General features: G+C 43.0%; 1 protein-coding gene across 3 annotated transcripts in view; it reads right to left on the bottom strand.

The window, feature by feature from the left end:
• ZFYVE28 (zinc finger FYVE-type containing 28) overlaps window positions 1-21,766 on the bottom strand; it is a 308,586-nt gene that overhangs the window by 8,179 nt on the left and 278,641 nt on the right. For all 3 annotated transcript variants that reach the window (XM_050947523.1, XM_050947520.1, XM_050947521.1), the window contains one exon: window positions 21,398-21,502. In XM_050947523.1, the coding sequence (XP_050803480.1) occupies window positions 21,398-21,502 (105 nt within the window). The remainder of the gene's footprint in view (window positions 1-21,397; window positions 21,503-21,766) is intronic.

Raw genomic sequence — 21,766 nt, 5'->3', positions numbered from 1 at the left:
CGATGCACCAGCATCAACAAGCTTTTATTTTATGGTCCTTCTCCTGAGCTGCACTGCTCCATTAGCTCTGCATGCAGCAGGAAATTGAAACGTACAATATCCTTAATCTCTGAGCCGCTGTCTACCAGTGCTTTAGAGATCTGCAAACAGAATAAAGAGAGAACCTTGCTCTCATGGCCAACTGGGCCCATTGCTCTATTGTGCACAGGAGCCAAAGAAAATCTGCAGGAGAATAGATGACAGGCAGAGAAGGCCACAGCAATGACTTCAAGGATGGGGGGGGGGGAAAGAAATAAGTATTGGGGAGGAGGCTAAAATAAGAGAGAGAGAACATTAAATAAAGTGTTAAGATAAAAGCAGAAGAAGGAAAAATATTGAAAATGAATAAGAAAAGTGATTTTACAGATAGAGGAGAAAGAGTTAAAAAAAGAATCAAACTTGTTAACACAGCATGATGGAAAATAGACTGTGAATGAAAGATAGGAACCTTACATGAATCCAGGATCTGAATGTTTTAAGAAAAAAACATCAAATACTACACGTCTTGTGATAAAGCCGCAGGAGCTGGAGACACTGGAACAAAAAGGCATGTGGTGTCCAATTCATTTCTATATGCAGCTAATCTGCTGCGCAGCTTTTTATGGTGATAAAACAAGGATAACATCTCCCTGGCACACAGCAGTATTAGAGAGGCTCCTGAGTTACTCAGTTTGGACCTGGCTCCAGACTCCCCCGGACTTTGGAGGATTTGGATGATGTATTCTGCTTCGGGCCCAGCTGCTGGAGAAAGTGAACAGATTGGACCCTGTATGCATAGAAAAGCTACATAATGAAGACTCAAAGTCTGAGGACAAATGCCAGTTTACTTAAGGGCAGTCTGCCTCTAGCTCGTCAAAGGGACTTATGCTCATGCTGTGTTCTGACAAACAGGAGGTTGGGTTCAGTTTCCCGTCCTGGTCTCTCACTTATGAGAATGTTGTGGAAACAAAACATCCAGTCCCTGGAGAGAAGAAGTGCCTCATATCACAGCAATGACTGCTCTGGCCAAGGAATAATGCTGACCTGTTCCAGAAAGGCTGAGTCCACTCAGCTGGGAAGAGTGGGCTATGTTGCAGGAAACTGGGAGAGAGGGGCTTTAAAGTGAGGAAAATTGGGAGATTGTTAGGGCTCCAACAAGGCTAGCTCTAGTGGATTTCTTCCCAGTACAATGACAAGGGTCTCTCTTTAGCACTAAGTACTAAGCACATGGCAAGACACACACTGTGGCTGAACTGTCCAGAGAAGGTGGTCCACATTGAACCTTGTGTGCTGTTCTGGATATTCTGAGACAACCATTGACACTCTGCTGGACCTGTATGTGTCAGATTTCACCAAGCACAACTTATTTAGGTTCCTATTACCTCTCACCCACATCCCGATTTTTCACATTTGCTGTCTGGTCACCCTATCCCAAACTAACCTTAAACGTTCAGTTTCTACCGTGGCATATGAAACTTACGCCACTGCAAATGTCACAGTGCATTACCCTCACAAGTGCAAAAAATCTTGCTCTCACTCTCCTCATGGAAGCAGTAACATGGTAAATACTTGTGCTCCAGGCATGACAACTAGAGAACTCTGGGGACATCAGTAATGCCTGCCAAGTTTGGAAAGTACCATCACCTTTTCCCCTCCCTTGAACTCCTACCTTAAAATCGGCCCTTTTGTCCATAACACAACTTCTCTTGTGCCATTTTTAAATAATCCCTCCAATTCTTATCTTTGGTGCCTGAAAAGCCATCCAAGGCAATGAGACCCAGATAGTCCTTCTCTTTCTCAGTTAAGTGAAGGTGTGATTGTAGCATGAATAGGCATACCCATGCTAGCCTTAATCTTGCTAGCGTAGATAACAACAGTAACGTAGATGAGGTGGCATGGGCTAGCAATTTGCACATGTATCCGGAGTCCCTGGAGATTTTATAGTCTGGTTACTGGCCTGTTCTGAAGACTGTGCCACCACATCTACACTGCTATTGTTACCCGTGTTAGCTAGATTAAAGCTAGCGCAAGTTTGCCTACCCATACTACAATCACACCTTCACTTGCATTGTAGACACACCCTCAGAGTTCAGTCAGTCCAGACTATTATTTTGGTAGCACATGTTTGGACTGAAACCATCTTTCTCTTGCCCGGTGCTTCAAAATCTGGAATCGCATTGATATTGAAATTCTGATTTCTATCTGTCTAAGGAACTCTCTCTCAATGCATTTCTGGGGCACAGTAAAGTTCTAATCTTTTTGTAGAGCAAAAAAATCAATCAATATGTTGGTATTTAGAAACCGTGGGAAAGTTGTGTTATTGTGATGCCACATGGAAGCAGAGCTTCATAGCAACCGGAGAACTAAGTTTCTGTACGAACAGAAAAAGCCCCAAAGAACCCACAATCTAAATAACATGCAGACAATACAGATTAGACCTATAAAATAGGGATACAAAGGATGAAGACTCCTACTGGATAAGATGAGTGTCAAGGTATTTTTCCCCCAGTTTGAACTTTAGCGTCCAAAAGTGGGGACCTGCATGGACCCTTCTAAGCTTAATTCCTAGCTTAGATCTGATAGTGCTGCCACTATATAGTGTTTGGCACACTTTCTGTTCCCCCAAAACCTTCCCTGGGGAACCCAAGACCCAAACCCCTTGGGGCTTAAAACCAGGAGAAATAAACCATCCCCTGTCCTTTCCCCCTCCCAGACTTTCCCCTCCCTGGGTTACCCTGAGAGGCTACACTGATCCAAACTCCTTGGATCTTAAAACAGAGAGGAATTAACCTTCCCCTCCCTCCTTTCCCCCCATCAATCTCTGTGAGTTCAGACCCAATCCCCTTGGGTCTTAAACAAGGGAAAAAATCAATCAGGTTCTTAAAAAAGAAAGCTTTTAATTAAAGAAGGAAAAAAGTAAAAATTATCTCTAACATCAGGATGGAAAATATTTACAGGGTATTCAGATTCATATAGCCTAGAGGGACTCCCTCCCCCCTAGCCTGAGATTCAAAGTTACAGCAAACAGAGGTAAAAATCCTTCCAGCAAAATACACATTCACAAGTTAAGAAAACAAACATAAGACTAATCCACCTTTTCTAGCTAGTACTTACTATTTTGAACATGAGAGACAGTTTCAGAAAGATTGCAGAAAGACCTGGTTGCACATCTGGTCCCTCTTAGCCCCAAGAGCGAACAACCGAACAAAAAAAAACAGCGCAAAGACTTCCCTCCACAAAGATTTGAAAGTATCTTGTCCCCTCATTGGTCCTCTGGTCAGGCGTCAGCTAGGCTTACTGATTTTGTTAACCCTTTATAGGCAAAAGAGACATGAAGTACTTCTGTTCTATTAACCCTTAACTATCCATTTATCAGAGGTGTAGCGAGCGCCCTCCGTACCCTCCGACCGGAGGGGGCCCCGCAAGGAAGGGGGCCCCTAAAAGTGGCAAAAAAAATGTAAGGTATAACTAGGTAAGTGACATTTATTGACGCTATTGCACAATCCATGTCGGTTTTACTGACAAAACCATGAAGTCATTATGATACATCATAATGCTATTGGCTACATCAGTTGTCTGTCGGTCAGTTTCGAATTTTAGTTGAACCCATTCAAAGAATGTGTATTTGCGTTCATAATGGCGGTCGGCGGATAAATGTTATTAATTTAGTTGTTTAGTTTTTTATCGTTTCCAACGCAGAAGCGTGCTTTGTGATGTCTAAGAGAATGTATAAGAGCGGAGCTAGTAAACGAAAGGCAGCAAAAGATGCCGAGAAGGAACTTGAGAAAATTCCAAAGTTGTCAACGTATTTTGCGCTGCAATCCAACGTACAGGTACAGGCACATGAAACGGACAATGCTAGCAGTGACGAATCATATCCAGAAGTATCCAGAAGTGCTTCAAGTGAGGTCGAAGGTGAAGCCAGTTGTTCTACCAAACAAACTGTGACAGATATTCCAGCTGCTGCCGGGAAAGAAGTATCTGAATCTGAACCACTGACTGATGATCCAGGAGACTGGCCGTCTATAATATCGGACAGGTAAGTGTGTGACATTGTTGCACGTGGCCCACTGCAGCAGAATGAAAGTTACGAATTTCCATTTAATGAGGAAAGACGGAGGTTCACAAGTACTCATTTCTATCGAACCATGGCAAATGGCGAGAAAATAAGACGTTCATGGTTAATGTACTCAGTTCAGAAAGATGCCATTTTTTGTTTTTGTTGTAAATTATTTGGCACTGGCGCTACGTCGTGGAACATCTGCTTGGAAAGCACTGTCAAAAAGACTTTAGCAGCATGAAACAGGCAAAGGTCATCAAGACTGTATGGTGAAATGGTTTGACCTTCGGTCAGGCATAGTAAACCGTACATCTATTGACCAACTCGAACTGCAGGCTTTTCTGAAAGAAAGATTTCTGGAGAAATGTTGTCAAACGCATGCTTGATGTCGTTATTTTCTTGTCCGAAAGAAACTTGGCATTTCGAGGAAGTAATGAAAAGCTCGGCGATTCTTCGAATGGCAACTTTTTGGGACTGTTTGAATTGCTTGCAAAGTATGATACTGTCCTCAGCGAACTTTTACAGAGGATTAAGAAGGCAGAGACACATGTTCAGTACCTCAGTCCACAGATCCAAAACGAGCTGATTCAACTTGTTGCCAGTAACATTCAAGAGGCCAACATGGCGCAGCTTAAAAAAGCAAAATATTATTCAGTTATTTTGGACTGTACTCCTGACGTGTCACATGAAGAACAGATGTCTGTGGTGTTACCCTTTGTTGAATGCAACGGTGAGGATGGTGTCAATATTCGTGAAGCATTTGTTGGTTTTCTTAATGTTCATGATACAACTGGCGAGGGCTTATTGGAAGCGTTTCTTGAAAAGGCAAACAACTTAGGAATAGACATTGCTGACATGAGAGGCCAAGCTTATGATAACGGCGCAAATATGACAGGAAAGAATAAAGGAGTTCAAGCCCGCATGCTAGAAATAAATGACCATGCCTTGTATGTACCATGTGGAGCTCAGACTTGGAATCTTGTGATCTCAGACGTGGCAAAGTCATCGAAATATGCCGTTGACTTTTTCGGTCTGATTAACAGAATATACATTATCTTTTCTTCTTCACCTTCACGTTGGGATATACTTCAAGAACATATGCCAATATCTGTTAAAGGGTTATCGGACACTCGTTGGGAGTCGAGAATTAATGCTGTGAAGCCATTGCGTTATCACCTTGAAGAATTGTGCAATGCTTTGTCAACTTTGCGAGAATATGCGCTCGAAAAGAAAGATTGCAATACAGCAACAGAAGCCGGTGCGCTTTTAGACCATGTTACTACGTGGCCTTTTGTTCTGACTGTGTACACGTGGTACGATATACTATTTCACGTCAATAAAACCAGCAAATTAATTCAGTCACCAGATGTGTCAATTGACGTACTGCAGGCAGAAGTCGGTGCTACAATGAAGTTTTTGGAAGACTATCGAAATACAGGATATAACTCTGTGGTCACAAATGCACGTGAAATAGCAGAGCATATGGGTATTGAGCAGGTGTTTCCAGAAACCAGGGTGCAACGTAAGAAGAGAATGTTTGATTACGAATGTGCTGATGATTCGAGTCGTCTTTCTGCCGAAGAAAAATTCAAATAGCAGTTCTTTCTTGTTCTCACTGATCAGGCCATATCTTCTGTTTCGTCGCAATTTGACCAACTCGTGGAGTGGTATAAGTTGTTTGGATTTCTGTACAACGCTAACAGCCTAAAGCAGTGTCACAGAGAAAATGAACTGGAGAATCACAGCAAAAATTTTGAAAGAAAAATGGGAGACATTGATGCCAACAAACTCATAATGGAATTGAATTGTTTTATTTATGTCATCGAGAAAGAGAGAGGACTTGTCACGGCAAACAATTTTTTAATGTACATATACAAGAACAGCCTTCAGGAGATATATCCGAATCTTTGCATTTGCATCAGAATTCTTCTGACCACACTAGTTACTGTCGCTGGTGCTGAAAGGAGCTTCAGCAGAATGAAACTGATCAAGAATATCCTGCGCTCAACCATGACAGATGACAGGCTTTCTGCGCTTGCAGTTATCTCAATCGAAAACAAGATTGCCAGGTCTCTGGACTATGACGCATTGATTAACCAATTTGCGGAGAACAAGGCTCGAAAGAAGCGCTTTGCGTAAATATGGAATACATGTACACTGTAGGCCTATGTATACATAATATGAACCCTGTATATTGTATAAAATAAATACCGCATTCCAGTTTCTGCATTGTAAGGGGCCCCGGACATATGTTCGGAGGGGGCCACGTTCTTTGTTGCTACGGCCCTGCTGTTTATGACAAAGACTTCCCTCCACCAAGATTTGAAAGTATCTTGTCCCCCTATTGGTCCTCTGGTCAGGTGTCAGCCAGGTTCACTGAGCTTCTTAACCCTTTACAGGTAAAAGAGACATTAACCCTTAACCATCTGTTTATGACAATGTGATTCTCCTTGCAGGTTCGCTGGACATAAGTCAGACCAAGTTATTGTTGCATAACATGAAACCAGACCTATTAAAAGCTGTGAGTCCGGAAATTTGGAGGTTTTATATAAATAATGAAATACACTATTCTACTCTATGTAGGCTTTTATGCAGCGCTCATCACTGTAGAATCTGAGCAACTTCCTGTAGTGGACTGGTTTCCAAGCAGGGGACCGCTGGGATCTGCAGACTGTCTCTAAGGAGTCCGTGAAGGGTCTTTGTACCATAGAACAGTGGTTTTCAAACTGTGGTGCGCGGACTCCTGGGGTCCGCAGACTATGTCTAATATTTCCAAAGGGGTCGCACCTCCATTCAAAATTTTGTAGGGGTCCGCAAATGAAAAAAAGGTTGAAAACCTCTGCCATAGTGCATTAAACAACGTGACTAAACATCAATCACATGTTTATTCTTTCATCCTCTCCCCAGAGAATCTGCACTAATTTGTATATTTGATGATTACATGTTACCTCGTTTGCATAAGCCCCAGGACCAGATCCAACAATCCCCCCCTTGAGTTTACCATCCCTCTCTCTCAATCATCCCTTAAGACTCCTTTGTCTGGCTTCCCCCTTTTTCCCCTCAAGTTTCCTCTGTCTTGTCCCCCACTTTCTCTGGCTCCCCAGAAGCTTTTCCCCTAAGTTCTGGAGGGGCGAGGGGGGTTTACTTTTCCTCTCTTCCCCCAACCCTCCAAGGAGCATATCTTGGTGCTGGGATCTAGAATGTAGTTCCCTTCCCAGCCTGCTGCAGAGGGTTTACTGTCTCCCTCCTGCTGTGGGCTCTCTGTACTGCTGAGCAGCAGCTTTGTGGAGGAAGTTCTTGATCTTGCCAGAGGGAAGATTTCAGGCCCTATATGCTGGGCAGTTCAGCTTACTACCTGGAAAACCAGAGATTCAAGCAGCCTCTCTGGAAGCCAGGAGAAGGCACCTGAAATCAGGATTCTCCCAGGGAAACTGGGAGTCTTAACAGGTAATGTGTGGAGCTCCGTCTCATGACTCAGGTACAGCTGCTGACTAAGGAAGAGTTTTGCAACAATTTAACTGATTTCATTTACAAAATGCTGTTGGTCGTCATTATAAAGACCAGAGCAGCTACAGGCATTTAGAGGACAACAGGAACATTGGTTGTTCACATCAGGCTGACAATGAATTGTGGTTTAACGATTATTAGATGCTATATTCCGCAAATGCTCTAGTGTGCGGTTTCCCATGGCTATGGGAATTAGGGTTTAAGACCTAGGCTGAAGGATGCTAGTTATGGTTAACTCTGCATGTTAGAGAGCAGCATGGAGTTATGACTAGGCAAAATAGGGGGAGGGAGGAGAAATTATGTTATGTGTCACAAACAGATGCAAACACATGGCACAAACAGCTATTTATGCTGGCATTCATGACACCTACACTAAGCCTGGAGTTATGATAAGGTGGTGTTATAGGAACGGGAGTGGGATCAGATGGGAAAAATTAGTGTACTGTTACATGGTACAAACAGATGCTTTCACATGATTACCCTGGAAATTCACAGCAAACATGTTATGTCTGGAATAGAAGTTGTATCTGAAGGGCTATGACAAATCTATCTTTAAACAGCACAAATAGCTGCATGACACATCCATCTTTCCTCCAGAAAGTCTTTTGAGTCGAAATCTCACGCTTATTTTTATGACAGAGATGAATCTAATTTTCTCTTTGTCTGCCCATAACTCCAGGACCTTGCCTACACGAGAACTGTTCAGATCCATAATTGCCAATGGGTAAGCTCCACTGGTGGTAGCACCAGTGCAAACTGTAGTACAGACAAAACTTGCTAAGTTGCCTAAGGTTAGACATCACAGTACTAACAATACCCAAGCCAGTCTCAAGTACTTACACTGCAGCTTCCAGTGATGCTGCCAGGAGACCTGCATTTATTGGGAATTACAGATTAAAAAATTCCTAAATTCCTAGTACACACAAGCACTAAAAGAGCCTGTTATAAAAAAATCTAGTGAAGAGTATGGCAAGGTATGTGAGGTAATATCTTTTACTGGACCAACTTCTGGTGGTGAAAGGTACAAGCTTTCAAGCTTCACGGCGCTTTTCTTCAGGTCTGGGGACAGTAACCAGTGTCTGAGCTAAATACAAATTGGGACAGATTGTTAAGTGTAAGGGGCTCACACATGCTGTAAAATGAAGTGGGCAATTAAGGGTTAGCAGGCAGTGAGGTGTGTTACAAATTGTTGTAATGAGTCATAAAAACAGTGTCTCTGTTGAGTCCCCGTTTTTCAGTGTCTAGCAGAGTAATGAATTTAAGCTCCCCGTCTTTTGAAGGTGATGTGCAGGTTTCGTTTGAGGACAAGAACTAAGAGGTCAAATATGGATTGAGTGCTTTATGAAAAGTGTTCACTCATGGATGATGTCATAAACAGATGGTTAAGGGTTAATGTCTCTTTTACCTATAAAGGGTTAAGAAGCTCAGAGAACCTGGCTGACACCTGACCAGAGGACCAATAGGGGGATAAGATACTTCCAAATCTTGGTGGAGGAAAGTCTTTGTTTGTGCTTTTTGTTTTCGTTCGTTGTTCACTCTCGGGACTGAGAGGAACGGGACATCATTCCAGGTTCTCCAATCTTTCTGAATCAGTCTTTCATGTTTCCAAATAGTAAGTAATAGCAGGCAAGGCGGATTAGTCTTATGTTTGTTTTCTCAACTGGTAAATGTGTCTTTTTGCTGGAAGGATTTTTACCTCTGTTTGCTTTAACTTTGAATCTCAGGCTGGGGGTGGGGAGTGGAGTCCCTCTAGTCTATATGAATCTGAGTACCCTGTAAAGCATTTTCCATCCTGATTTTACAGAGATAATTTTTACCTTTTCTTTCTTTAATTAAAAGCTTTCTTTTTAAGAACCTGATTGATTTTTCCTTGTTTTAGAATCCAAGGGATTGAGTCTAAACTTACCAGGGATTGGTGGGGGGAAAAAGAGGGGGGAGGATTAATTGCTCTTTGCTTTAAGATCCAAGGAGTTTGGATCTGTGTAGCCTCTCAAGGCAACCCAGGCTAAGAGGGGAGAGTCTGGGGGGAAAAGGAGGGGGATGGTTAAATTCTCCTTGTTTTAAGACCCAAGGGGTTTGGGTCTTGGGTTCCCCAGGGAAGGTTTTGGGGGAACAGAAGTGTGCTAGACACAGACTTCTGGCTGGTGGCAGCATACCAAATTTAAGCTAGTAATTAAGCTTAAAAGTGATCATGCAGGTCCCCACTTCTTGAACCCTAAAGTTCAAAGTGGGGAAAAAACCTTGACAGATGATATGGTGTTTTTGTCTTCCATCATTTTCTGTGCAAGTTCTTTTGAGAGCATAGTGATTGTCTATGCAGAGTCAAGATTCATACTAAAACTGAAACAGATTTTTACTAACTTTAATCTCATGTATAAGTTTTCTTAATGCTGTATAACATTTTCCTAATGTGCTTAGGATACTTTTTTCTAGAAGACAAATATATCTCAATCTTAGCTGTGCGTTTGCAAAGATTTTTGTAGTGAGACACGAAATAATCCAGAGTTTATTGCATTTCACCTTCACAAAGTCACTATGTTTCTAAGTCATCTACCCTTACCAATGTCAGGTGGTTTGTAATAAAAATTCATATTTGTTTTATGATCCATACCAGCTGGTGGATTTAAAACAGAGTCAGAATGAGAAATCTGATAAAATTGAGAGTGGTTCATCATCATCATCTGGGACTAGAGCCACTAGTGGAATTTTAGATCTATTTATTCATCTTTACTGATTGAAAGTAATCTTGTATATTTGGGCACCATTTGCAAGGGAGTACTGTCTGTGATTGTAGATGGGAATTAATTAGAAATATTTGGAGATTTCTTTCCTGTTAGGTAGTCTGGTGAACTTTTTCAGTGTGAAAGGTATTTGTGCTCTTTGGTGAGAGCAGGAGCCAGGGGTTATAGATATGCTCATTTTCTGTAAGTTTGTTCACTTTATGTGGAAACATGAATAAAAAAAGTGATTGGAAGTGTAGAAATGCTACACACACAAGGAGTATCATTGGCTACGTCTAGACTACCCGCCATATCGGCAGGTTAATATCGATTGCTCAGGGATCGATATATCACGTCTCATCTAGACACGATATATCGATCCCCGAGCGCGCTTATATCGATTCCGGAATTCCACCAACCCCAACGGAGTTGCGGAATCGACAGGGGGAGCCGCGGACATCAATCCCGTGTGGTGAGGACAGGTGAGTAATCCGATCTTAGATATTCGACTTCAGCTATGTTATTCACGTAGCTGAAGTTGCGTATCTAAGATCGATTTCCCCCCGTAGTGTAGACCAGCCCATTGACTGGTGCAATCCCAGCAATGGCCTTCAGGATGAATTCACTGGGATGAGGCAGACGTGAGAGTCTACACTATACTGCAGTTTATGGTGCCATCTGTTGGATGATTGTGGAACAGCAGAAACATTTAACCATTCAATATCAACTGGCATATATGAGAAGAAAATCTGCATAATTCATGTCAACAATGGCAACTTTGAGCACTTCGCTGACTTGCATAACCTCCTGTTTCTGTAGATATGTGGGCCTGAATTGCTTGGGGTGGGGCGTTGTGTGTACAGTTCTTGTGTAGAAGCCAGGCAGCTTTAACTCCACATGCAGATTGAGCTAAGACTTTCTAAACCTTGAGAGTATTTGAAAGTCCTGAAACTTTTTATCAATAGTCTGTTACCTGCCCTTATGCCTCCACTCCCGAAAGTCAAAAAATACTTCAATCTTTACACTCTGAACTAATGCTGGAACTGCTCTTCCCATAATCTGGGCAGTGGGGAACTTCCATGGTGCCACTTAAATGTCCAAGTTTAAGGCTGGCAGGACCTATTTTTTCAGTCTGGTTCTTTTGTGTGTGTCATTCTGGAAGCCAGAGAATGCAAGGCTAGAATGACTGTCTCAGCATAAGCAGTTTCATTACCAAAGATAACACTGGGAAAAGTATGTGAACAAATTAGGAGCAAGTCCCTCTAAAAAATGACTGATTACCAGAATGTGTTGAGCTTTGACTTTGGGAACGACCTTTCCTTATCTAACTCTTGATGGGCTTGTGTAATACTGACAGACCCCGGCCGTTAGCGGGAGGGATCAAACCTGGGGCCTCTGGAACTAAATGCATGAGCCTCTACTGCATGAGCTGAAAGCCATATAGTTCTTAAGTAAAGCTGTAGAGCAGACTCATTAATGTCTCGCTCTAAGTGGTCTCAGTGCTCCTATATGGGACAGGACACGACACCCAGGACGTGTGTGGGTTACACTTGCCTAGAGCTCTACTTTACCAATGGCCATCTACTTACATGGGCCCCATCACTGTGGAACCTGTGACACTGACAAGTCCATCTAAAATGGTGAGAAAAATGAAGTTTCTTTTCTTTGCTTAAACTGTTTTTTATTATTCTTGACTAGAAAGGATTAATTTTAGACCCCAACAAGCCCATATTTAGTTAACTGAGACTCTATGGCTTTCCCACTCATCTTGTCCATATAATTTAATTTCCTCTTTTTCCAGCAGTTGCAAAAGATATACTTCCCTTTCCTTCCCTGTTATAAAGTCCTATTGCTTTAGATGAACTGAGGAAAACTGTAGCCACCAAGATGGAGTGACTGAGGCAGACACAGTCAATGAAGTCAATGGAGCTGCACTGATTTACACTAGCAAAGGATCTGGCCCTATCACACATCAGTGTTATTTTTACATTAACTCCGCTGGAAGCTGGATCAGACTCCTAAAATGCTAGTTGTTCAAATCCTGATTAAAGCACAAATGAGGAGGAGATTAGTGATATCATACTAGTCTCTAGCATACTTCTATCATCCATATCACAGGATAAATTTTATGTTCTTTTGGGGCAGGGAATGTGCCCTTTTGTGAGTTATCAAAAATAATCACCACAAAATTCTCACAGAATCAATAATTTTCAATGAGGAGGAGGAGGTCTAGCTCTAGAAGTAGCAGAGAATGTTACAGGTCAGGACTGAACTGCCCTGTCAAAGCTTCATTGGGACCTATAGCATCTGACTGCAGAGGGCCCCCATGCCAGACACACATACCTGAACAACTAGTCAGAATGCTGCCCTCAATTCCCAGTCTGTGCCCCTCTCTTACTCCAGACAGAATTACTAATATCATAGAAACACAGAGCTGGAAGAGATCTCCAGAGGTCATCTTGTCCAGCCCCTTACACTGAGGGAGGACCAGGTAAAAACTAAACCACCCCTCACAGATGTTTGTACAACCTATTCTTAAAAACCTCCAATTAGGAGGATTCCACAACCTCTCTTGGAAGCCTATTCCAGAATGTAGCCATCCTTTCAGTTAGAAAGACTTTCCTAATATCTAACCTAAATCTCCCTTGCTGCAGATTAAGCCCATTACTTCCTTTACTACCCCTGTTGAACATGGAGAACAATTGACCACTGTCCTCTTAATATCAGCCCTTAACATATTGGAAGACTGGTATCAGGTCCCACCTCAGTCTTCTTTTCTCAAGATTAAACATACCCATTTTTAAAACCTTCCCTCATAGGTCAGATTATCTAAATCTTTTATAATTTTTGGTTTCAGAATGGTAGCTGTGTTAGTCTGTATCCGCAAAAAGAACAGGAGTACTTGTGGCACCTTAGAGACTAACAAATTTATTTGAGCATAAGCTTTCGTGGGCTGCAGCCCACTTCTTCAAATGCATGGAATGGAACATATATTGAGGAGATATATATACACATACAGAGAGCATGAAAAGGTGGGAGTTGCCCTACCAACTCTAAGGTGCCAATTAAGTAAGGAAAAACAAAAAACTTTTGAAGTGATAATCAAGATAGCCCAGTACAGACAGTTTGATAAGAAGTGTGAGAATACTTACAAGGGGAGATAGATTCGATGTTTGTAATGGCTCAGCCATTCCCAGTCCCTATTTAAACCTAAGGTGATTGTATCTAGTTTGCATATCAATTCCAGCTCAGCAGTTTCTCGCTGGAGTCTGTTTTTGAAGCTTTTCCATTGCAAAATTGCCACCCGCAGGTCCGTCACTGAATGACCAGAAATGTTGCTTACAGGAAACCCCCCAACCTGAAGCAAATACTCACCAGCAACCACACATCACTGAACAAAAACACTAACCCAGGAACCTACCCTTGCAACAAATCCCGATGTCAACTCTGTCCACATATCTATTCAAGTGATATCATCATAGGACCTAATCACATCAGCCATACCATCAGGGGCTCATTCACCTGCACATCTACCAATGTGATATATGCCATCATGTGCCAGCAATGCCCCTTTGCCATGTACATTGGCCAAACCAGACAGTCTCTACACAAAAGAATTAATGGACACAAGTCTGACATCAGGAATCATAACACTCAAAAACCAGTAGGAGAACACTTTAACCTTTCTGGTCATTCAATGACAGACCTGCGGGTGGCAATTTTGCAACAGAAAAGCTTCAAAAACAGACTCCAACGAGAAACTGCTGAGCTGGAATGGATATGCAAACTAGATACAATCACCTTAGGTTTAAATAGGGACTGGGAATGGCTGAGCCATTACAAACATCGAATCTATCTCCCCTTGTAAGTATTCTCACACTTCTTATCAAACTGTCTGTACTGGGCTATCTTGATTATCACTTCAAAAGTTTTTTGTTTTTCCTTACTTAATTGGCACCTTAGAGTTGGTAGGGCAACTCCCACCTTTTCACGCTCTCTGTATGTGTATATATATCTCCTCAATATATGTTCCATTCCATGCATCCGAAGAAGTGGGCTGTAGCCCACGAAAGCTTATGCTCAAATAAATTTGTTAGTCTCTAAGGTGCCACAAGTACTCCTGTTCTTTTTATAATTTTTGTTGCTCTCCTCAGAACTTGCTCCAATTTATCCACATCTTCCCTAAAGTGTCGTGCACAGCACTCCAGCTGAAACCTCACCAATGCCTAGTAAAGAAGAACAATTACCTCTCGTGTTTTACATAGGTCACTCCTATTAATAGACTCCAGAGTGATATTAGCCTTTTTACAGCTGCAACTCATTGTTGACTCATATTCAGTGTGTGATCCACTATAACCCCACATACATACTTTTCTCCAGTTCTGCTCCCTAGCCAGTTATTCTCCATTTTGTAGTTGTGCATTTAATTTTTCTTTTCCAAGTGTAGTATTCTGCACTTGTCTTTACTGAATTTCATCTCTTTGAATTAAGACCAATTGTCTAATTTGTTAAGGTTGTTTTGCATTCTAATCCTGTCTTCCAAAATGCTTGCAACCCATGCCCAGCTTGGTTTCATCTGCGAATTTTATGAATATACTCTGAACTCCATTATTCAAGTCATTAATGAGAATATCGAATAGTACTGGAACCAGTACTGACCCCCGTAGGATGCCACTAGATACACCCACCCAGTCTGATAGCAAACCATTGATAATTACCCTCTGAGTATGATCACTCAAGCAGTTGTGCACTCACCTTATAGTAATTTCATCTAGACCACATTTCCCTAGTTTGCTTCTGAGAAGGTCATGTAGGACCGTGTCAAAAGCCTTACTAAAATCAAGTTATATCACATCTACTGCTTCCCTCCTCTCCTGGGTGGAGGGCAGGGAGGGATTGTTATGGAGCTTCCCCCATGCAGACCCTTGCTGACCCCAAGCCTCTCCCATTCAGTCAGGCACATCTGCCCCATCTCCATGTGTCCCTGCACCCCTTGTCCACATGTGTCCCTCCACTCCCACTCAGATACCCACTCCTCCCATTGCTTTGTGGCCCTGCATCCCCTCCCCCTATGTGGCTCTGTACCCCCTCCCCATCTATCTCTGTGCCCCCACCCAGACACTCCCCTGTCCCTATGTGTCTCTGTACCCCATCCCCCTGTATCTCTGTGCCCCGACCCAAGCACTCCCCATCCCTATGTGTCCCTGTACCCACTCCCCCTTTACTGATGTGTCTCTGTGCCCCCACTCAGCCACCGCATCCCTATGTGTCCCTGTACCCCCTCCTCATCCTTATGTGTCTGTGTACCCACTCAGCCACCCTCTGTCCCTATATGTCCCTACATCCCCTTCCCGTCCCCATGTGTCTCTGTGCGCCCACTCAGCCACCCTCTGTCCCTATGTAGCTCTGCATCACCTCCACCATCACCATGTGGTCCTGCAACTCCCTCCTTGCTGTGACTACACTCCCATTCAGCCCCTGCCCCAGTCTGTCTTCTCCCATTAGCCCTTATGAGCCCCTGTCTGACCCCCCAGCAGTCCCACACTGTCTGTCTCCCCATAGCCCCTGTTGCCTGACCTGGCCCAATAGGCACTGCAAAGAAGGTAGGCTCTTTCTCTTCCATAGCTGGCCGGGAGCTGCTGCTGTGTTCTAGTGCCACAGTGCCCTCTGGTGGGCAAAAGGCAGAACTGTAGCAACATTGCAGCAGAAGCTTTTTTCTGCACAAAAAATTTATATGCAAAAATTATGCAAACATGCAGTAGTGCAGAATTCCCCTACGAGTAGTCTCTCCTCTGCATACAAGCCGAGATCTAAATTGCCTATCTATCTGATCTCGGCTTTCCTGGATTTAAAAGACTTTGAATAGAAAGCAATGGTATGCACAGCATGTATACAGGTAAGTACTGAGCATTTCAATACACAGCTAACCGAATATGCTTTAGAGATCTGTCCTGGAGCAGACTAGTCTGAAGTTGGGGTCTCATGCTCTGAAAGACTATTCAAGTGGCTTCAATGGAAGCTAGAGAGACAATGATTAAGGTTCGTCTGACTGTCTTAGGTGTTTTCTATAGAACCCATCACAGTGATATTGGAAGGCTTATATACATGTAGCCCTTACATACTATGCTGTATATGGTGCTGTAGCGGTGCTGACTTTCTAATGTACCGGGTGGAGCTCAACCCCCCGGCTGTGCTCCAGGCCCCACTCCCACTCCACCCCTTCCCCCAAACTTCCACCTCACCTTTTACCGCCCCCACTCCATGCCTTCCCCCAAATCCCCACCCCTCCCTGCCTCTTCCTGCCCCTGCCCCACCCCTGCTCGACCCCTGCCTCGTTCCACCCCCTCCCCCGAGAACATCCTGCCTTTGCTCCTCCCTGCCCCAGCACTTCCTGCACACTGCAGAACAGATGATCTGCAGTGGGGGGAGGCTTTGAGGGGCAGAGGCTCAGCATCCACCATTTTTTTTTTCTGTGGAGCCTTGGAGCACCCATGGAGTCAGCGCCTGTGAGCGCTGTGTATTCAAAAGCATGTTTTACAAACATTAACTAATTAATTTTCACAATGCCACCGTGAACTGGGGGGTAATCATTAGTAACTGCTTTTAACAGATGCTGAAAATGCAACAGAAAGATTAAGTGATTTACCCAAGGTCACATAGCAAATCGCTAAAGGTCTCAAAAATTCCATTCCTATTGTCTAATCACTAAGCCATGCTGCCTCTCAGTATTTTTGATAGATGATTAGTATAGAACAGTGGTTCCCAAACTTGTTCCGCCACTTGTGCAGGGAAAGCCTCTGGTGGGCCAGGCCAGTTTGTGTACCTGCTGCGTCCACAGGTTCAGCCGATCGCGGCTCCCAGTGGCCGTGGTTCGCTGCTCCAGGCCAATGGAGATGCTGAAAGCAATGCAGACCGAGGGATGTACTGGCTGCTACTTCCAGCATCTCCCATTGGCCTGGAGGAGCGAATAGCAGCCACTGGAAGCGGCGAGCAGCCAAACCTGTGGACGCAGCATGTACACAAACTGGCCAGGCCCGCCAGGGGCTTTCCCTGCACAAGTGGCGGAACAAATTTGGGAACCACTGGTATAGAAGATTTAAAATTTTTTTCTGTATGTGGTGTTTTTCTGTATGTGGTGTTCCATGTAAAGATAAGTATATACACCTCAGAACCAATCAAATTGAGATTCAGCCACCACTGAATTTTAAGGAAGTTCAGATACAGACTCAAACTATGTGGTTGGTTCCATACCTGTATCTATATACCTAAACCAAAATTGGAGATAGGAACTTCTTGGATGCTTGAATCCTGATCTGAATGTTATGATTAAGTCCCATTTCTAACAGCATAGAAATAGGGGCCTGCATTTTCAGAAGTGGAAGCTTCAGTTTTAGTTCAACTTGAGAGATCTTAAAAGGGCTTGGTTGACCTTTCAAGGCATCTGAAGTCTGGGACCAAAAATTACTAGATGACACTTTCGAAAACTGAGAACTTCCTATCAGTTGAATATCACCGAGAATAAGAGGTTGCCAGATTCCCAGTGGGATGCAGCACTTGCAATTAGCCCCAAAAGATCAGACTTCAAAATACAAGTATCAGAGGGTAGCCGTGTTAGTCTGGATCTGTAAAAGCAGCAAAGAATCCTGTGGCACCTTATAGACTAACAGACGTTTTGGAGCATGAGCTTTCGTGGGTGAATACCCACTTCCTCAGATGCATGTAATGGAAATATCCAGGGGCAGGTATATATATGTGTGCTAGCAAGCAAGCTAGAGATAACGAGGTCAGTTCAATCAGGGAGGATGAGGCCCTGTTCTAGCCTTTATACTTACACACAACTATTTCAAATTTGATGACAATATATATCTCCAGATCAGTGGCACTGCTATGGGCACCCGCATGGCCCCACAATATGCCAATATCTTCATGGCCGACCTGGAACAACGCTTCCTCAGCTCTCGTCCACTCACACCCCTTCTCTATCTACGCTACATTGATGACATCTTCATCATCTGGACCCATGGGAAGGAGACTCTGGAAAAATTCCACCATGATTTCAACAGCTTCCACCCCACCATCAACCTCAGCCTGGACCAATCTACACGGGAGGTCCACTTTCTTGACACCACGGTGCAAATAAGTGATGGTCACATTAACACCACCCTATATCGAAAACCCACCGACCGCTATGCCTACCTTCATGCCTCCAGCTTCCATCCCGGGCACATCACACAATCCATTGTCTACAGCCAAGCACTGAGGTACAACCGCATCTGCTCTGACCCCTCAGACAGAGACCAACACCTACAAAATCTCCACCAAGCATTCTCAAAACTACAATACCCGCACGAGGAAATAAGGAAACAGATCAACAGAGCCAGACGTGTACCCAGAAGCCTCCTACTGCAAGACAAACCCAAGAGAGAAACCAACAGGACTCCACTGGCCATCACATACAGCCCCCAGCTAAAACCCCTCCAACGCATCATCAAGGATCTACAACCCATCCTGGACAATGATCCCACACTTTCACAGGCCTTGGGTGGCAGGCCAATCCTTGCCCACAGACAACCTGCCAACCTGAAACATATTCTCACCAGTGACTGCACACCACACCATAATAACTCTAGCTCAGGAACCAATCCATGCAACAAACCTCGATGCCAACTCTGCCCACATATCTACACCAGCGACACCATCACAGGACCTAACCAGATCAGCCACACCATCACTGGTTCATTCACCTGCACATCCACCAATGTAATATACGCCATCATATGCCAGCAATGCCCCTCTGCTATGTACATCGGCCAAACTGGACAGTCTCTACGGAAAAGGATAAATGGACACAAATCAGACATTAGGAATGGCAATATACAAAAACCTGTAGGAGAGCACTTCAACCTCCCTGGCCACACTATAGCAGACCTTAAGGTGGCCATCCTGCAGCAAAAAAACTTCAGGACCAGACTTCAAAGAGAAACTGCTGAGCTTCAGTTCATCTGCAAATTTGACACCATCAGCTCAGGATTGAACAAAGACTGTGAATGGCTTGCCAATTACAGAACCAGTTTCTCCTCTCTTGGTTTTCACACCTCAACTGCTAGAACAGGGCCTCATCCTCCCTGATTGAACTGACCTCGTTATCTCTAGCTTGCTTGCTAGCACACATATATATACCTGCCCCTGGATATTTCCATTACATGCATCTGAGGAAGTGGGTATTCACCCACGAAAGCTCATGCTCCAAAACGTCTGTTAGTCTATAAGGTGCCACAGGATTCTTTGCTGCTTTTTCAAAATACAAGTTATTTTAGAAACCTCTAAAAATGATCTAAGACGGGGTAGGCAACCTAGGGCACGGGTGCGGAAGGTGGCACACAAGCTGATTTTCAGTGGCACTCACACTGCCTGGGTCCTGGCCTCCAGTCCAGGGGGCTCTGCATTTTAATTTAATTTTAAATGACGCTTCTTAAACATTTTTAAAACCTTATTTACTTTATATACAACAAAAGTTTAGTTATATATTATATAGACTTATAGAAAGAGACCTTCTAAAAACGTTAAAATGTATTACTGGCACACAAACCCTTAAATTAGAGTGAATAAATGAAGACTCGGCACACCACTTCTGAAAGGTTGCCAACCCCTGATCTAAGATATATTATTTATTATTATTTATAATTTCTCTCCCTCCTAGGAAGTACAGCTTGATTTCTGATGCTAAGGCTTATACTGTCTTTATATAATGAGGGATGCAAAAAGAATATCAATAACATTTTTTAAAAAAATTCTCAGACATTCCTAGAACACTTCTGAAAAATTATGTGGGTTTTATAAAAATGCATAATGGTGAGATATGGTGTTAATTTGGAATGACCTATATAAATCATTTTTGGTTTTCCTCACATGCCATATAAGCTTACACACCATATAATTATGTATTCACTATATACAGTATATCTCTATACTGACACAGATATACATACTGTACATACGTGATTTTCAGATCTCAGGTGGAGTTTTGCAAGGCTGTCAGTTATAAAAAAGGGATACTGATGGTAAACTGAGCATATTCCAACTGGAGTCACAACCCCCTGGAATCCCATGATGCCATTTTTAGTCACTTTTCAGAGAAGAGCCACACTTTTAATCAATTTTCATTTAGTCCTAATCAGTAACTTTTGTACCTAAGTCAGTGTTGTTGGGGTACCATTAAAAGCAACTAAATATCAAGACCCTAAAGTTGAGACAGTCCTCAAAATGCATTCACAGGAAAAATTCTAATGAAGTGGGTTTTTTATAATGATGCACAAGCAAAACTGGACTTCGAGTGAAAAAGGCCTTTGAAAATCCATATTTAAAGAAGATAAGAAATGTTGACAGAAAAGGGTCATTGTGCTTTCCATAATGACTCTTGAATAGATGAAGGGGTAGGATAGGATAATATACACATATTGAATTTGAAAGTTTTAAGGTAAAAACACACAAACCTGTAACAACAATAACTCTTTTACTGGGAAAACCCAGGGGCAGGATGACACAAAACAATGTGACATAGAAACTACATAAACAAAAAAATAAATAAATGCAGAAGTTGAAATCGACGCTTGCACATATGTAATTTTAGGTAAGCTTTGAGTTATCTAAGCCCCAAAGGGTTAATGTGATTGCAATAGCTGATTGTGATAACCTTTTTCCAGTCATCTTGGTAAAGTAATCTGCAATGTGGTAATGTATAAATGATCCCAAGTCAACAGGACTCAATTCAGAAAAACACCGGAACAAACCAAAGGAACAGACTGAAGGATCAGACCAAGAGATCAAAGGAGGTAGCAACCATCATGGAAGGTGTAAGGCCTTCCTGGTGCTCCAGAATGTGGTAACTTGGGCCCTTTACCAATTTCCTTTCTTCTGTTATCATTTGTCTGGCATAAATGTATGTTCAGACACTATAAGTGACAATATTTTGGTCTGAAATAGTATAAATAAAGGTGAAAATTGATAAAGCCTAGATTGGGTGAACTTGTGACTCAGTTTCTCACTTTACCCACCAACAGCCTTATTTTAATTCTCAGAAATGTTAAAATACCTTCAAAGTCCCCATCTCTGGCCTTTGCTGCAAGTTCTGAAGACGATATGGTTTCCTGGCATAAAGCACAATCTTCCAGTGCTGCATTCCTTAAACCCTGATTTACTGAAAAACATCATATATTAGATTGTGATAGCATATCTTTTCTTATAGTCTTCTACCATCACTGCAACAAAGATATTGGGAGGTCCCAGCCACACTTAGGGTACATCTACATTGCAGCAGGCTGTGTGATTTGTAGCTCATGTAAACCTACCCATGCTAGCTCTCTAAATACAGAAGTGAAGATGTCATGGTGTGGGCGTCAGCACCAGCTGCACAAGCAAGTACGTACCCAGGGGTGGTCAGATGGGCTTTATGCAACCCACA

This window comes from Gopherus flavomarginatus, chromosome 3 (assembly GCF_025201925.1).
Source record: "Gopherus flavomarginatus isolate rGopFla2 chromosome 3, rGopFla2.mat.asm, whole genome shotgun sequence".
NCBI classification, from domain to species: Eukaryota; Metazoa; Chordata; order Testudines; family Testudinidae; genus Gopherus; species Gopherus flavomarginatus.
The sequence above is the reverse complement of the archived record's forward strand: the minus strand, read 5'-3'. Positions and strand labels throughout refer to the sequence as shown.